Source organism: Ichthyophthirius multifiliis (assembly GCF_000220395.1).
Source record: "Ichthyophthirius multifiliis unplaced genomic scaffold scaff_1120509250895, whole genome shotgun sequence".
NCBI classification, from domain to species: domain Eukaryota; phylum Ciliophora; class Oligohymenophorea; order Hymenostomatida; genus Ichthyophthirius; species Ichthyophthirius multifiliis.
Window position 1 is genome coordinate 3992 of NW_004086397.1, and position 18130 is coordinate 22121.

An 18130-nucleotide genomic window follows, 5' to 3' on the forward strand; every position below is an offset into this window, starting at 1 on the left:
TAAAAATAATTAATAAAATTAATGTTAAAATGAATAGTAATAATAATAATAATAATAATAATAATAATAATAATAATAATAATATATGAATTAATAAGATTAAGAATAAAATAATTCAATGAATTAAAATCCAAATTTATAGATAATGATAGAAGAATTTTTCCATAAGATAGAATCTTTAAAAAAACTTGATTAAAATCAAAAAGACTAATAAAATGAAAATTTGGAAGAATACAATTATTAATAAATTAATTAAGAAGAAGATATTAAGTAAATATAGAATGAACTTAATTAATATATTCAATAATTAAAGTATTCTTAATATATTTATTATTATGATAGTAATAATATTTGAGATAAATAGTCATTTAGTACATTTATAAATAAAATAAATATAAAAATAAAAAATAAATGTTCAGCAACTTTTAAAAATAGAATATGCAGCACAAGAATTTAAATTTAATTCATAAAAATTGAAAAATATATGAATATTTATTTACTTTATTTTTTATATAAAATTTAATAAAATAAATAATTCTAATTTTTATAAATATGCTTTTATTTTTTATAAAATAATCTTTATTATTATAATTTTTATATTTTTATTCAAACAAAATTTTCACATCCAAATTTTTTTTTTTCAGATCTTTTAATCAAAATTCTTAATGAATTATTTTCTTCTTCTTTTACATTTATTATATTTTTTTAATGTTTTATATCTTCTTATAATTAATCAAGTCTTTTATTTAATATTGTAATTTATTCTCCTAAATTTTTTTGCATTAAACTTTTTGAATTTAAAATATTTTCAATTTACTTATCTCTTTTTACTATTTCTTATTTTAATTCTCTTTCAATCTGCATATACGCTAAAATTGAAGTTTCATTTTAATTTGTTTGAACTTTTTAAAAATTGCAATTTTCTTCATTTTTTTTAATTGATTTCATACTTTGGTTTGACATGAATGGTTTTTAATTATTTTTTGTTGAAGTAAACTTTTTACTTATTGGTGAAGATATTTTAGAATTCATCTATTTCAAATTTAATTCATCAATTTATTTTTGAAGACATAATACTTTTTTGTTTAATTGCTTATTTTATTGAATATATTTGGTTATTTCTTCTTTGTATATTTAATGTTCACTTAATTTTTCTTATTCTTCTTCAAACATTTATTGAAGTATTTTATTTTTTTATCTTTCAATTTCCAATAAGTTCGATTATTATATATTTTCTGGTTTTTATAAATTATGTGATTATTATTATTTATATATTTCTAATAAAGTTGGTTTAATTTCTTTATTTGTAAAGTTTAGTTAATTTTCTTATTAATTTATTAATTATTACATTTCGTATATTTTTTATTCTAAAATAGCTTATTATTCTTAATACTGTTTTATATTTTTTTCACTTTCAATGAGCTAATTTATTAAATTTTATATTTTTTCATTTGGAAAATTGCTATTTTGTCCCTCAAATGAGTATTAGTGATTTTATATTTATAATTATTATCTAAAATCATTATTTTACTCCTCCAATTTTTTTATGTATTCTTCAGCTTCTCCAAAATTAGTTTTATCATTTGAATTATTCATTTAAAATTTATTAGAAAAATCCTACTTTCCTATTCTTCTTTCATAAATTTTTATTTGTTCTTTAAGCAATTATAATTCATTTTATAATAAAATTTTTGCATTCAAAGTATTATCTAATTTTAAATGAATCATTTTATTATCTTTTAAAAGTTTATCATTATTTGCTCTCAAAACTTTAACTTCTTCTAAAGCATTTTATAGTTTAAAATCTTAATTTCTTAATAAATTATGATAACTATTAGTATTGTCTATTAAATCTACTTGTTTTTTACGCTCTGCTCTTAATTATGTTTATAATTAAGATATAAATTACTTTTCGTTTTTGTTTAGAATTTGGGATTTATTTATTTAAATGGGAGGGGAATATGAGTTTTCTTTTGTTTAATGATAGTTTTTTTGAATTGACGATTAATTATCTGAAATTATAAATTACATTTTTTTAATTTTATAAAAAAGATGAGTTATGTTTTTTTAATAATATATAATAGATATTTTTAAATGAAAATAAATTATAATTTAATATAATTTAAAAAATAAAAAATTTATAAATAAAATATTTTTGAATAAATTATTATTTTATTACTTTTTATAAATTTACATCTATTTAAAAATAATTTCTCATTATAATAATAAAATTTAATTATTAAACAATATAAAATTAAATGGGAAGAAGCCAATCTAGTAGTTCTTCATCACTTTCAGTTTAAAGAAGAAAAAGAAGGAATTCTTCATAAAGTCAATCTCCTTCTTAGAAAAAAATAAATTACCATAAAAGCAAAAATAGAATTAAAATTAAAAAGAAAGCAAATCACCATCCAGAAAAAATCATAGAAAACGAAGTGCAAATAGAAAAAGATATAGAAATAATTCTTATGATGTATGGAGAAAAAAGCACCAGCATAATCATAATTAACCTGAAAGTCATAAATAAGTTACAAAATATGAATAAAAAGATAGAAAATATGGAGGAGGAAAAACATAAGAATATAATTCGAGAAGAGATGCAGATGATTAACATGGAAAATAAAAATTAAATAAAAATTAATCAGAAGATGAAAATGATAATGATAAATAAAAATTAGAAGTCGTTGAAAAGGAGCTTCCTTGCTTTGTACCTTCAGGAATTCTCGCAACATTTTAAAATAGTGTCAAGTAATCTAATTTATAATAAATAAATTAAATATATATTTTATAGTGGAGTAGTATTAAAATATACTATACCTTTAGATGCAGAAATTCCAAAAGAAAAATGGTCATTATTCCCTTTTAAAGGAAACTAGTCATTTGGTATTTTATTTTTAAATTTAATAATTATTTATATTTTTTTAAATAAATTAGCTAAAATTCCTTTAATAAAGGAAAGTGCATTTTTAATTGGAAAAGATTCTAGAATTTGCCATATTTTATGTGAAAATCCTAGCGTTAGCAATTAGCATGCTGTAATTTAATTTAGAAGAAAAAAAAAGGATACGATAGGATATTAATAAGAATATGATATTATTCCATATATACTTGATTTAGAAAGCACAAACAGTACATTTTTAAATGGAAAATAAATAAGCACTGCATAATATATTTAACTATTGGAAAAAGATGTTTTAAGATTTGGAGAGTCTATGAGAGAATATGTATTAATTAAAGAAAACTGAATGGTACCATTAATAATTTAAAAATTAATTTTGTGTATAAAATATTATCATTTATTTAATTAAAAATATATAAATTTTTTATTTTACTACTATAAAAACTTTAAATTAAGAAATTTTCTTAAAATATTTAAAATTAGAGTAATAATGCAATTATTAAATAGTTAATTTATTCAATTTTATTAAATAAAATTATTTTACTTAATAAATTTTTATTATATATTATTTTTATAATAATATTGTAGAATATAATTAATATTAAATAAACTGTATTATAATTATAAAAAAAGTTTAATAGATATTTATTTAATTAATACTTTTGAATATTATAAGTTTTCTAAATAAAAAATAAAAATTAAAATTATAATAATTAAATCAAATTATTTCAACTTTTAATAAATAAATTAAAATAACATATTTTTGTATAAAATATTAAACAAAAATATCTTAAAAAATAAAATATATAAAAAAAGAAAAAAAGTAATTATTTCGAAAAACAAAAATGCAAGAGTCAGACGAAATGAGAAATACACTATTATTTAAATATTTGATCAAGCCTACTACAAAATAGCTAAATAACATTCCTTAAGCTAATACTGGAAATAATAAAGAAAAATAATAACAACCCCTAAAATAGAAACAACCTGAAAAGCCATTTACTTATGACTTTTCAAATGAATTAAAGTAAATAAAAGAACAAACTGCTTTTTAAAGATTTAACTAACCTAATCAATATAAAGTACCAGAATAGTTTTCCTATTAAAATAAGCCCTAATATTTAGTTGGAAATATTGAAAGAATTTCGAATATATTAATTGAACCTGAAAAATATATAGGAAAAGAAGGTACAATATCTGGATGGTCCAAAACAGTTAGGTAAATATAAAAAGATAATTAAATTTATAAATATAATAAATTAAACAGGTCTGCCGCATCTGACACAATAGTATTCATTGAACTAAACGATGGTTCATGCGTAAAGAACCTTCAAATAGTAGTAAACAAGGAAAAAGTAGAAAACTTCGCTCAAATTCTCAAAACTGGTATTGCTACATCATACAGAATCCATGGTCTTTTTGTTAAATCTGAAGCTAAAGGACAAGTGATTGAATTATAGTTAACTGAAAAAAATCATTCTATCTAGGTAATAGGAAATTGTGATGCCAAAGTATACCCAATAGCCAAAAAAAAACATACTTTAGAAACTCTTAGAGAACATGCGCATTTGCGTCCTCGCTCAAATACTATAGGAGCAGTTGCCCGTGTAAGAAATAATTTATCTTATGCAACTCATATTTACTTTTAATCAAATGGATTTTAATATATACATACACCTATTATTACTGCTTCAGATTGTGAAGGAGCTGGTGAAATGTTTTAGGTAACGACTGTTTTACCTAAACCTAATTTAGAAGCTATCAAAATACCGAAAAATAAAAAGCAATTAATTGATTATACTAAAGATTTCTTCAAAAAACCTTCGTTTTTGACTGTTTCTGGGTAACTTTCTGTTGAAACATTTTGTTGTGCACTTTCTAATGTTTACACTTTTGGACCTACTTTCAGAGCCGAAGTTTCCCATACAACAAGGCATTTAGCTGAATTTTGGATGATAGAACCTGAAATTGGTTTTTATTTTTATTTATAATTAATTATACATATTAATTTTTTTAATAAAATAGCTTTTGCTGATGTATATGATGTTATTGAATGTGCTGAAGGATACATAAAGTTCTGTTTAGATTTTGTACTTAAAAATAATAGAATGGACTTAGAATTCTTACAATAATAATATAAACCCGACCTCATAACTTATTTAGAAGATTTAATAAAAAACCCTTTTGCTAGAATAAGCTATACAGAAGCTATATCATTGCTTGAAAAAGCTATCCAAGAAGGAAAAATTTTCGAAAATAAAGTGTATTGGGGATGTGATTTAGCTACTGAACATGAAAGATTTATAGCTGAATATATTTTTAAAAGGCCTGTAGCTGTTTATAACTATCCTAAAGAAATTAAGTCATTTTATATGAAGTTAAATCCTGATGGAAAAACAGTAGCCGCTTTTGATATGTTAGTACCTTAAATCGGAGAATTGGTAGGAGGATCTTAAAGAGAAGAAGTTTTAGAAGTTTTGGAAAAAAGAATGAAAGAATGTGACTTAATACCAGAAGATTATTGGTGGTATTTAGATTTGAGAAAATATGGTACTGTTCCTCATGGTGGATTTGGACTTGGATTTGAAAGATTATGTATGCTTAGTACTGGCATTGATAATATCAGAGATGTTATTCCTTTCCCTAGATGGCATGGAAATGCAGAATTTTGATTTTTTTTATTTTTAGAATATTATCTAACAAATTTTATTTATTTTTTAAAAATTTATGATATAATAATATAAAATTATAAATAGAAATTAGATAAAAATTAATTTTTATATTAAATACACATATATAAATTTAATTTTTAATTAAATTTATATTGAGAATATTTTTTATCTTTTTTTTCTCATTCATCATTTACTAAACCAGATTTTTAAAATAATGTTTTCAATGAGCCATCTTTATGCATTTCACTTACAATATCAGAACCTCCGATAAGTTTTCCTTCTACAAAAAGTTAAGGGAATGTAGGCCAATTAGAATATACTTTGACTTATTTTCGCACTGATTCATTTTTTAAAATATCAACTGATTAATAATCCTTAATTTCTTTATAAAAAATCATATTGAAATAAATTAAAAATATTTATTTTAAAAATTACTATAAAACTTTAAAACTTGAACAACAAAATTTGAATATCCACACATAGGCATTTAAGGAGTACCTTTCATAAAAAGACAAACTTTATTATCTTTGACCCACTTTAAATGATAAGAAATTAAAAATAAATTCATGCAAAATATAATTTAAAATTACTTTATCTATCATTTCATTAACTTATTGTTCAGAATCATTTACTTATTATTCAGAATCATTCACTTATTGTTAAGAAGCATTTAATTATTGTTAAGAAGCATTTAATTATTACTCAGAAGCATTTAATTATTATTAAGAAGAATCTTCTTGTATTTTTTATTAGGATTTGAAATCGGAATGTGTTTTTTAATCATTTAAATCGTTTGTCTTATTATTAGGATTTAAAGTATCAGAATTATAAAATCTGTTAAATTATACTAAAAATCTTGTATTTTGCTATTAAGTTAATACAAACTTTTATAAAACTTATAATGAATTATTTAAAGATTTTCTCATTTTTTTTAAATTATTTAATTTTTATTTATTTTAAAAATAATTAATAAAAAATTAGTTTATTATAATCATTAGAAGATATAAACTGATAATTAATTTTGTAAAAAATATAGATAATATATAAAGATAATATTAATTAAATTATAACAATTACTAACGATATATAAACATAATCATTTTGTAAAATTTAATCTATATATATGTAGAAGTCATATTTTTGAATATATTATTATAATTTTAATAATATACACAATCTCTAGAATAATTCCAAATATTTTTATTATTTATAATATCTTATATAACTAATATTTCAGATTATTTTTGCCCCAAGCAAAATATATTTTAAATTATAATATCTTCATCATCATCTTCATACATACATTATTTGTTAATTATATTATAATTATTTTTATTAAAATATTTAAATTTATTATAATAGCTTAAAATATATTTTTGGTTAAATAGTTAATTTTTTATTTGATTAAAACGAGAGAAAATATTAATATATAATTTAAAATACCTTCTATATTAAAGTAATAATATTTTTGAATTAATATTGCATTATTATTATAAATATTTTTATTATTATTTCTTTTGTATGTTCCATTATTTAGTAAGAATATCTATATTTTACTATTTTATTATTTTTATTAAAAATGTAAAATAGTGCTAAAATTTCAATGATATTAATCAAAACGAATAATTTTTTTTATTTACATAATATTTTTACTTTTAAATTTTATTATTATTACACAATTTAGATTTTAATTCTTGTGAAGTATATTAATTATCTTAAAAATTAATATTTTACTATAAAAGTAATAACTCATTTTAATTTTATTTTCAATAAAGCTTAATAATATTTTATAAAATAATTATATATAATATATTAGGAATTTATTTATAAACTTAGAATTTATAAAATATATAAAGAAGAAATTAAAATACTTAATTATATGAATTTCTTGTTTATTAAACTAAAATTTTGAAATGAATATAATTTTAATTTATAATTATAAACAATACATCCATCTGAAATAAAAAATATTTAAAAATTAGGTTTGATTTAAAAATAATTAATAAGTTAAATAAAATAGAGAAATCAATTAATAAGACAAAAGAGTATATAAAATTAATAAAAATGGATATATTTCTAATTTGTTTATATTTAGGTTATTTTGCCATAAATTCTGCATACTCAGCAATTGCCCCGTTATTCCCGTAAAGAGCAATTGAATATGGCATTTCAGTATCATTAATAGGCATAATATTTGCCACATATCCTTTAGGAAATTTCGTATGTGCATTAATATTAGGAAAGCGTTTATAAATAGGACAAAATCGTAATATATTTACAATAGCTGGAATCATATTAACATCAATAGGAATATTAATATTTGCCTTTTTATTTTATATAGAACAAAAAGTTAACTTCATAATAGCATCAATAATATCAAAAATAATATTAGGAATAGTAGAAAATTAAAAAATTTAAAAATAATAATATAAAAGGGTTAATCATTGTTTTGTACACATGCTTTTGCATTCATACCTTTAATTTATAAAGTAAACTTCGAAGAAATATGTGCATATATGGAAAGTTTAGGCACAATAGGTTTAATAATTGGTCCCATTTTAGGAAGTTTACTATTGTAAATATTCGGTTATAGCACACCTTTTATATTTTTTAGTCTAATATGTATATTATTAACCCCAATATTAATAAAATCTATTCCATCGCAATAGAATTTAAAAAACCTTGAAAATGAAGGCGAAGAAAAAAATAAGGGGAAGATGAAGAAGAAGAATTCGAAATTCATTACATGAAAATATTTTAGAATAAATTTTTATTATTAAACTATATTATAATTTTTTTACCGACTTGTGGAATTCTTTTTTTGGATCCTACTATGAGCATTTATTTTTCAAAAGAATATTAGCTTAATGATTTTCAAATTGGACTGCTTTTTTCTGTCCGAACTATCGTTTATATAGTTTTGACACCACCAGCAGCAAAATATATAAAAAAATTTGAAAGTTATGAAATTTTGTTATTCCTTGGATGCTTTATTATGGGATCAAGTTTTCTTTATTTGGGTCCTGACTCTTTTTTACTTGGTAAGGATATGAATGTGGTTATTATTGCTAATATATTTGTAGGAATAGCCTATATTCTGATTTATATTCCTGCTATTCCTTAGTTATATAGAATCCTAAAATGCATTTATCCCGAAGAGAACGATAATATGATTGGGGATATTTCCTCAGCATTATATAATACTAGTTATGCTTTAGGAGAATTTATAGGGCCACTGGTTGGTGGTTTTTTTTCGGAATTTTTTAGCTTTTCACGAGCAGCGAGTATTTTCGGAGTATTTATATTGGCTTTTTCTTTTTTATATTATAAAGTGGCATTTAATGGATAACTTAATCAGAAATTACAATAAACCTTAAGTTAAGAGAGAATTTCGATGATATATGATTAGTAGGTACATATTATCAATACTTTAAGTATTTAAACTAGGTAGGTTAAGTCGAAGGCAAATTTATAAGATGAGAATGTTAAAAGTAAAATAATTTTTCCAAAATATTATACACCTGTTTTGAAAAATAAATCACATTAAAATTCACATTTTATTGTAATTAAAAAAAAAAAGAAAAATAATTATTTGCAAAATGGATAAATTATTAAAGAAGACTAAAAGTTAGAGGGATATTTTATTTAAGATGATGAACAATATATTAAAAAAAGCTCTTAAGATTTTTAAATAGCCTCATATAGTGATCAAGATCTGAGAAAAATTCTATTAGTTAACCAAGATAGTGTAATTGATAAATAAGAATTATTATAATTTAAGAAAAAAGAATTCTAATGAGTTTTTATATTTGTTTTTATAATTAATAATACAAATTAAAATAATTTTCAAGAATTATTTAAAATAAAAAATAAAATAAATTATTAAATTATAATAAATATATATATATATTAAAAAAAGAAAATTATTTAATTTGATATAATAAATTATTTAATTTTATTAAATAATTAATTTAATTAAAAATTAAATAAAAATAATATAATTATTAGAAAAATGAACTATATAGAGTCAATAAAAAACAAAGTAATAAATACTTTTGTAGAAGAAGCTAGTTTAATATAACATTATAATTAATTGGAATAGTAATTAAAATAATAATATTAAGAAAAAATAAAAGCTAAAATAAAAGAATTAGAAGAGAGGCATGTTGATGAAATAAATATGAAAATATTATATTTATGCAAAGATTATTAAAAAATCTATAATGATTAAATTTAAAAAATAGAAAAAGTATATGAGCAAATAAATTTTTAAGCTTAACAATTTAATATTTTTTTGGAAATTTAAATTGAACAAATAAAATCTAAAATAGAAAGTTTTCAAAAAAGCTAATAATATAATTTATTAAAAAAAGACCTATTATAAAATCTAAAAGAATTATATATAAAAGAGCCTAAAGATTCATTTTTAAAGAAAATATTTACTTCATAAAGTAATATAAATCAAAATTCTTAAAAAATAGATGAATTAATTAATTTAATACAAAATAAACAATTAAACAATGTAAAAAAAATATAAAATATCATTAAATTTTATTATAAAAAATTAAAGTATAAACCTACTTAAAATGTAAGTGCTGATTCTTTCTTTGCTATTGAAAATTAATTACTTAAATAAATTAAATAATAATTTTTGGATAGTTAATATATTGAATAAATAAAAGAAACTTATGTATAAAAATTTGAATGTTGTGTTTGTTTTGAAAAATATTAAGTTACTTCTGTTTGGAATAACTGTGGACATACAAATACTTGTAAAAATTGTGCTAAAAATTAAAAAGCTTGTCCATATTGTCGTAAAGTAGGGGTAATGACTAATTTATATACATGAAAATTTAAGAAAAAAAATTAAATGCTTACATTAAATTCATTTTTTTAATAAAAATATTTGCACTAAAAACATTAATTAAATTTAATTTAAAAAGACTTTTTTATAACAAATAATCTAATTGCATATTCTAAATTGTTATTTAATATTTATATATATACAAATTGTTTAATTTATAATTTCTAAAACATAAAAATTAAAAAATACAAAATAAAACAGATAAATGTTAATAAATAAACTTATTAATAAGATTGTTTTTTGGTTAAAATTTGAATTTTATTAAAAAAAATAACTAAATTATAAAATTATATTAATGCTTTAGAATTTAATTTATATTAGAGAAATTTATGCTCTAACTTAACCTTATACTTTATAGAATTTCCTTTATTTTGTAAAAATATAATTTTTTATTTATTTGTAAATGTTTTGCATATACAAAGATTTACAACCATTAATTATTAAATATCTTTCATGTTTACTTTGTAGAATATTATGAAAATTTTTTCTTAGTTCGGGTAAAAAACATTTTTACAGATTAATTTGTATTGCGAAATTTGTATTTTTGAATTTATTTGTATTAATTAATTAATACTTTGAATTTTGATGCTTTTTAAATACATTTATGATAAAGATTAATGAATTTAGTTTTTATAAATGATACAAAGTTTTTATTTAAACTTTAACAGTTATTATTTTAGATTTTTGTATTATTCTGCTGTTTTCATTTAATAAGTATTTAAATTTATTTTTATAAATAAATAAATAATTAATTTTAACTATAAAATATATTTAAATTGTTTTTTTTCAATATGTGCAAAAATTATAAAATAAAAAAATAGCCTTAGATAAAAAATGTAATTTTACAATATAACATTTTCAAATATTAATAATGTTTTTTATAAATTAAATTAAATTAAATTAAATTAAAATATATAATTTAAGATATAATTTTATTGATTTTACAAAATATTAAAATAATATATGATAGCAAAAAATATAAAAAGAATTCTTAAACCAAATAAATTAATAAATTTAAATATTTAATAATTTACATTTTATTCTGATTAATTTTAAAAGTATTTTATAGTTTAATATTAGTTAGCAGAAGATTTTTAATATAAAAAAGGTTTTTATTTTATTAATAAAAATTAATAAATTTTAAAAAAGTATCATTAGAAAGAGATCATTAAGAAAAAATGCAATAATATGAAAATTTAGGAAATATTATTTTTGGAGGTGTTTCTGTAAACTAAGATTATATATATTATTTATTTAATTCAAATGATGAGCGTTTACCTTATGATTTTATTAAAAATGTAAGAAATATTAATTATTTTATAAATAAAATAAATTATAGGATCCTTATTACTTAAATAAATTAGTAAAGTAATATTATATAAAAGAAATTGAAATTCCAAAAAGATCAGAATAAAAAGAAATAGAAATATTAGGAAAATATAAATGAAAGTAAAAAAATTATTTATAATTTGCGTTTTAGATTAATATTGTTATTGTATTTTTTATAGAAGTAGTTTTATCAATTAATTTTAAATTAGTTTTATTTTAAAAAAGTATTTTTAAAATAAAAATAATATATTTTTCTCTTTTTTTACTTAGAGCAAATATCTATTTTTTATTTATTTTATTAAAAACATATTAATTATATTTTTAAAATTATATTTAAAAATAACTAAATATATTCATTGAACATTATGGATAATTTATAATAAGTTTAAAAAGAATTTGACAATCTTTAATAAAAATGTACTTAAATAAAATTTAATAAATTATTATTGATTTTTAAAACCTCAAATAAAAAAGTTAAAGAAGCAGAAAATTCATAAATGTAAAATTTCTAAGGTCAAGTTCTTTAAAATTTATATGATTTACGTGAAGCATTTTATAATGATTTATAACATTATGTAACATAAAAAAGTAAAATAATTTAAAAATAACTATTTTATAAAAGAGCGTAGAAGAATAAAAATAAAATGAATAGTCTAATGATAATATATAAAAAGAATTAAAATAAGTAAAGGAAGAAAACTCAAAATTAAACTATAGAATTTAACATTTATTAAATAACTTTAAAGCTGTTTTAGAAAATAAAGTAAATAATATAAACCATTTATTTTTTAAATAAAATATTAAGGAATTAGATTAAGCCTTAAAAGAAAATGAAAGACTAAAATACAATATAGAAATTTTAAGAAGAAACCTTAAAGAATCATAAAAATATTGAATTATTTAGAAATAATAATTATAAATTCTCTTTATTATATTTAAAAATTAAAAAATAAAATATCATAATTAATAAAATAAGTAAATCATCATAAACATAAATAAATATTTTTTTCATTTTTCAATAAAGAAAATAAATAAATATAAAACAAAATAAATATTAAGAATAAAAAAGCAACTATTTAAATAAATTTATTTTATTATATTTTTTATATTAATATTTATATAAATTTTTGTATATTTTAATTTAGTTTTATCATAGACCTACTGCTTTTTAAAGGATACTTTCATCTAAAATATGTTCGACTTTATCAACTCTTAAAACAGTCATCATAGTTCTATGTCCTAAAATAAAAGATATAAAAAATAAAAATAAAAATAAAACCCCAATGCTTTTTAGAATTTTTTCTTCTTCTTAAATGTAAACCCAAAACTTTTTCAGACTAAGTTTGTTATTCTACAGTTGCATAGACCTTTTTTCATTAAATATGTTTTTTTTCAATATATACAAATATATATATTATACTTTTGCAGTAGAAATATAAGGACGACCAATAGCTGTATAATCAGTAGTTCCTATAGCAAGAACTTTATCAAAAATAATTTATTAGTTAATATCATATTCTTTTAACCAATCTACTGTTAACATATCATCTTATAAAACTTTATATTAAAATCCTAAAATTTCTACTACTGCGAATATCTCATCATCTTTTGCAGGATATTAAATACCTTTCAAAGGTTAATGAATAACTAATTTTTAATTTTCAGGTTATATTTCTGGTCTAGTTGCTTTTATTTCTTTTATTCTTTCTCTTCTATGTGCTTTTTTTTATAGGGCTTTTTACCATTCATTTCTTATTCTTACATATTTTTTGTCCATATTCTTTTCATCGTCATATACTCTAAGTTCTGCTTGATCTTTAACCTCATATGGCGTATAAAAATTTACTTTTTAGTATATTATATAAATTTTTATATTATTATTTTTTTTATAAAACCTTTAGGTTTAGCTCTTCCAAAATTAAATATTGCTTTTGAATTAAAAATATTTTGAGTTGTTAGTTTATTAAATGAATTATTTAAAAATTTTAATGAAAACATTTTTAAATATTTAATTTAAAGATATATATGTAAAATATAAATATATTATTTGGAAATAAGATAAAAATAATATAGTAAAATTATTATAAAAATATTTTAACAATATATAATTAAATTTAATGAATATAAAATATCTATATATATTATTATATATATATATATATATATATTTTTAAAAATATATATAAATATTTATTTATTATCTTTAATATTTAATTTTTTTTTTTAATAATTATTATTTTTCAAAAATAATATAAATACTTATAATTTTGTAATTTAATAATTTTCATTTTTTAAAATTGCTTTTTTCTTATAAGTTTTTCTAACTATTTTCTATTTTGCTACCAAATTTTATATTATCTTTATTAACATTGTTTCCAATTTAATTTTTAAAACTACTAGAATCATTATCAATTTTAAATATTCTATCATTATTTTTTTTTACTTTATTAGATAACTCTGATTATTCTTCGTTATCAAATTCACTATTATTAACATTCCTAAAAGAATTAGTATTTTACTAAAGGTCTTAAAAGTACGACTTTTTCTAAAAAGGTGTTGAGTACTCTATAAATTTATTTTAAACTTATTCTTAAGGATATGTATTTCTTTTATTTTATCTATCATCTATTAATGTTTTTTTTTTTCTTTTTTCGAATGAAAGAAATATTTTTTCTTGATTATCTACTGAATTATTATTATAATCTTTTATTTTCTTTTGTATTTAATATTAATTTTATGAATTTCGACTCATTAAATCTTTTTTTAAATAATCTTCTTGTATTATTTGTTCTTTTGGCTACTTAAATCTCTTTTTTACTTCTTCTACTTATTCTTATTCTTGTTCATATTCTAATTCATATCTTATTTTTTCTTATGTTTACTCTTATATTATAAATTATTATTACAGTTCTTAATTCTTTTTTTCTTCTTGTAATTTTTCATATTTTTTTTCTTATTCTCTTTTTTGCTGATCTTCATCTAATTATATAATTTTTTCTTACTCCTATCTTTTTTTCACTTATTTTTCTTATTGTTTAAATTTTTCTTATTCTTCCTATTTTCTTTTTTCTTCTTTTTAACTCATTTATATTTCTTCTATTTTTTTTTATTCCTCTGCTTTTCTTTATTCTTCTTCTTTTCTTTATTATTCTTCGTTATTTCGTCTTTATTATTCTTTTAATATTTCTTATTCTTATTGTTTTCTTATTTCTTCTTCCAATTGATATCTTTTTATTTTTTCTACTTCTTCATCCTATAGTTTTCTTTAAAATTCTTCTAATTATTTATTTTTTATCTCTTCTTATTATTTTATTTGTAATTCTTCTTCATATTTTTTTTGTTATTCTATTTATTTTCTTAGTAATTCTTATTCTTTTTATTATATTTCTTCTTATTATTATCTTTATAATTCATCTAATTGTTTTCTTAGTATTTCTTATTCTTAATTTTTTTATAATTCTTATTATTTTTTATAATTTCTTTTTCTTTCATTTATAGTTAATTTTCTTTCCTTTTAATCTCTTCTTCTTTTTTTTGTATTCTTCTAGTTATTTTATTCTTAATTATTCCTAGAATTTATCCTCTTCATGTTTTTTCTTTAAGAATTCTTCTTATAATATTTGAAAGATTTAATTTTTTGTTTATTCATAATTTTATTTTTATATTTCTTCTAGTTATATTTTTTCTTATTCCAATTTCTTAATTTATTTTTTAATCATTTCATCTTCTTACTTCTTTTTTTCTTCTAAAATTTTTAATTTTCATATTCTTATTTTTCTAATTTTCTAGAAATTTTTAATTTTTAAGAAATTCTTCTAATTCTTTTTCTTTTTATTTTATTTCTTTTTTCATTTTTTCTAAAATTTCATTTTTTTCATGTTCTTTTTAAAATATTTCCTTTTTTTAAATTTTTATTTTTTCCAAAAATTTATTTTCGAATTTTTCATTCTAGATTTCCATATTTTTTTTCTAGATCGAAAAGTTCCTTTCAATTTCTTCTTTTTCTCTCTCTTTTTCTTCTAAACTCTTCTCAAATAATTTTTTTGTATTTTCTAAACTAAAAATTTCTTTATCCTTTTCCTTCAAAATATATTCCATTTTTTAAATTTCGGAAAGTAGAGTTTCCATTTATCCCATTTACTTTTCAATTAAATTCTCTTGATTATTTTAATTTTTTTCTTACTCTTTTTAAACTATTTTCAATTCTTCTAATTCTTCTCGTATATTATTCATTTAAATTTAAGAGTTTTCTCCTTTTTTAGTTAATTCTTTTATTATTCCTTCTTTTTTTATACATTCCTATGCCAACATATATTTAATATTTTCCAAATCTTCTAATTTATTTTAAAGTTCTTTATTATTCATTAAATATTCTTAATTTTAATTTTCTATTTATTCATTTATTTTTTTAATTTCATTTTATTTTTCCTTAATTTCTTTATTTTTCTACTTTAATTTTTCTTCAAAATTTTAAACAGTTTTTTCTTATTTTTCTAATAAATCCTTAATATTTTTCTCAAATAAATAATTCATTTTATTTTTTGATTTTTCTATTTCTTAAATTTTTTCTTAGAATTTTTTTTCATTTTCTTAATTTTTTTACATATTTTCTTCGATTTTATTTTACAAATTTTATTTTTTTTTCGTTTCTTCGTCCAAAATAAATCCTTTTTTTATAATTTCTTGATTTAACTAACTTTAGATTTCTTTCAAATTTTCAATTTATGCTTACATTTGTCTTTAGTTTTCCAAATTATTTATTTTCTATTATTCTAATCTTTATATTTTGATATTATACTCTTAAATACTATCTTAGAAATCTTTTTAAATCTATAAATTACATTACTATAATTGCAAAATTTATTAATTTAGATTAAAAATTTATTCTTTCAATTAATTCTCATCTATAAGTTACTAATTTTATTGGATTTCTATTTTTTCTTAAAAATCCGAAAAATTCTACTAATTTTACACAGATTAATTGCATAAAAGCTAATATTAATTTTATAAATTTTCCAATTATTTTTCTAAATTTTCTTTAATTATTTGCCATTAATTTTATTCTTATATAAAAATGTTAATTTTTTCTTAAAAATTTCCATTTTCTTCTAAAAGTTCTCTATTTTTTATTTAAACTTTTTAAAGTTCATCGTATTTCTATTTAATTGTATTTATGTATGTTTTATTGTTTTTTTCAAATAATTCATTATTTTTTTCACTTTCTTCTTTTACTTTTTCATAATTTTCTTTTAAAAAATCAATTTAAAGTTTATATTATTCAACAATATTTTTAATTTCTTTTTCATTATTCTATTTTATATATTCAATTTATTATAAATATTACTAATTTCGGGCTTATAAATTATCATTTATTTATTATAATGCCTGATTTTCATTTTATTATAGATTGTTTTATTATATTTCGACTTTTAAATGTTGTATTTGGGTGCATAATTAATCGTTTATGATTTAGAGTTGAGATATTTTTTGAGAAAGTATTTTATTTTCTTCTTCCGCAATTATTTAGTCCTTCTTTTATGATATGTCATTATCAAAAGAAACATAAATTAGATTTTTTTGCTTTTAAGGAGAATTATTTTTTGCAAGTTGTTTTTAAGTAGAATATAAATATAAATTGTTCTAGGAAGGAAATTTTTGCGTAGATAGTACATTTTGTGTATTAAATTCATAAGGTTATGTTGATTAGGTGCTTAATTATTATTTAATATTATTATTAGAAAATTATTATGATTGCTATTTTTAAGATTATTACATATTTTAATTTAATTATTGTTATTATTATTATGTATTATCAAGCAATTATTATTAGTGTTATTATAAATTATTAGTATTTTATTAAGATTGATGTAAATTTTCATTTTATTATTATTAAGATTATTATAAATTATTATAATTATTTTTAATTAATTATATTATGTTTATTATTATTAATATAATTATTGGTTTTTTTCATTAGGGTTTTTGATTTATATGTTTTCTTATCCTTCAGGCACATCTTTTTATTCAAAATACGATTTATATTTTTCTAATTGTTCCATCAAGTATTTGTTTTCCATACTTAAGTGATATAAGTTTTAATGTAACCATATTATTTTATTTATATCTTCATATACTAATGTTTCTTTTTATATTACAAATGGTAATAAAGGTTAAATATTATTTAATAATGTATAATTTGAATTTTGATTTTATTTAGAAGGACTATTCAAATTTTAAATAATATTTATTTTCTGCTAATTATCCATTTTAATTTATATTTTTTAAAATATTTTTTTTTATTACTAATATTAAATTTAATAAAAAATTTTTTATTAATTTTTATTTATTATAAAATGAAACAAAAAA

General features: G+C 17.8%; 3 protein-coding genes across 3 annotated transcripts, besides 23 other annotated features; 2 read left to right on the forward strand and 1 right to left on the reverse strand. All coding sequences in view use genetic code 6, as the record gives it.

Moving 5' to 3' along the window:
• Window positions 1–32: 32 nt before the first annotated feature.
• Window positions 33–115: a microsatellite.
• A 2404-nt stretch (window positions 116–2519) lies between these two features.
• Window positions 2520–2561: a microsatellite.
• A 1142-nt stretch (window positions 2562–3703) lies between these two features.
• On the forward strand, window positions 3704–5571 carry IMG5_108960 (hypothetical protein; the record flags this gene model as incomplete). Its single annotated transcript, XM_004034885.1, has 3 exons — window positions 3704–4118; window positions 4167–4870; window positions 4925–5571. The coding sequence occupies exons 1-3, from the start codon at window positions 3745–3747 to the stop codon at window positions 5569–5571; spliced, it is 1725 nt and encodes a 574-aa protein (XP_004034933.1). The 5' UTR covers window positions 3704–3744.
• A 606-nt stretch (window positions 5572–6177) lies between these two features.
• Window positions 6178–6301: a microsatellite.
• Window positions 6302–8566: 2265 nt separating this feature from the next.
• On the forward strand, window positions 8567–9051 carry IMG5_108970 (major facilitator superfamily protein, putative; the record flags this gene model as incomplete). Its single annotated transcript, XM_004034886.1, has 2 exons — window positions 8567–8866; window positions 9019–9051. The coding sequence occupies 2 exons, from the start codon at window positions 8567–8569 to the stop codon at window positions 9049–9051; spliced, it is 333 nt and encodes a 110-aa protein (XP_004034934.1).
• A 439-nt stretch (window positions 9052–9490) lies between these two features.
• Window positions 9491–9548: a microsatellite.
• Window positions 9521–9557: a microsatellite.
• A 1759-nt stretch (window positions 9558–11316) lies between these two features.
• Window positions 11317–11345: a microsatellite.
• Window positions 11346–12914: 1569 nt separating this feature from the next.
• On the reverse strand, window positions 12915–13541 carry IMG5_108980 (lsu ribosomal protein l21p, putative; the record flags this gene model as incomplete). The annotated part of the gene is made up of 2 exons (XM_004034887.1): window positions 12915–13003; window positions 13103–13541. 2 exons carry the CDS (start codon window positions 13539–13541, stop codon window positions 12915–12917), a joined length of 528 nt encoding a protein of 175 aa, XP_004034935.1.
• Window positions 13542–13892: 351 nt separating this feature from the next.
• Window positions 13893–13932: a microsatellite.
• Window positions 13893–13965: a microsatellite.
• Window positions 13950–13999: a microsatellite.
• An 856-nt stretch (window positions 14000–14855) lies between these two features.
• Window positions 14856–14941: a microsatellite.
• A 92-nt stretch (window positions 14942–15033) lies between these two features.
• Window positions 15034–15238: a microsatellite.
• Window positions 15052–15246: a microsatellite.
• Window positions 15063–15141: a microsatellite.
• Window positions 15203–15242: a microsatellite.
• A 291-nt stretch (window positions 15247–15537) lies between the features above and the next one.
• Window positions 15538–15585: a microsatellite.
• Window positions 15586–15601: 16 nt separating this feature from the next.
• Window positions 15602–15668: a microsatellite.
• Window positions 15669–16159: 491 nt separating this feature from the next.
• Window positions 16160–16212: a microsatellite.
• Window positions 16213–16761: 549 nt separating this feature from the next.
• Window positions 16762–16801: a microsatellite.
• Window positions 16802–16844: 43 nt separating this feature from the next.
• Window positions 16845–16892: a microsatellite.
• Window positions 16893–17644: 752 nt separating this feature from the next.
• Window positions 17645–17726: a microsatellite.
• Window positions 17647–17697: a microsatellite.
• Window positions 17650–17701: a microsatellite.
• Window positions 17668–17713: a microsatellite.
• Window positions 17727–18130: the final 404 nt, after the last annotated feature.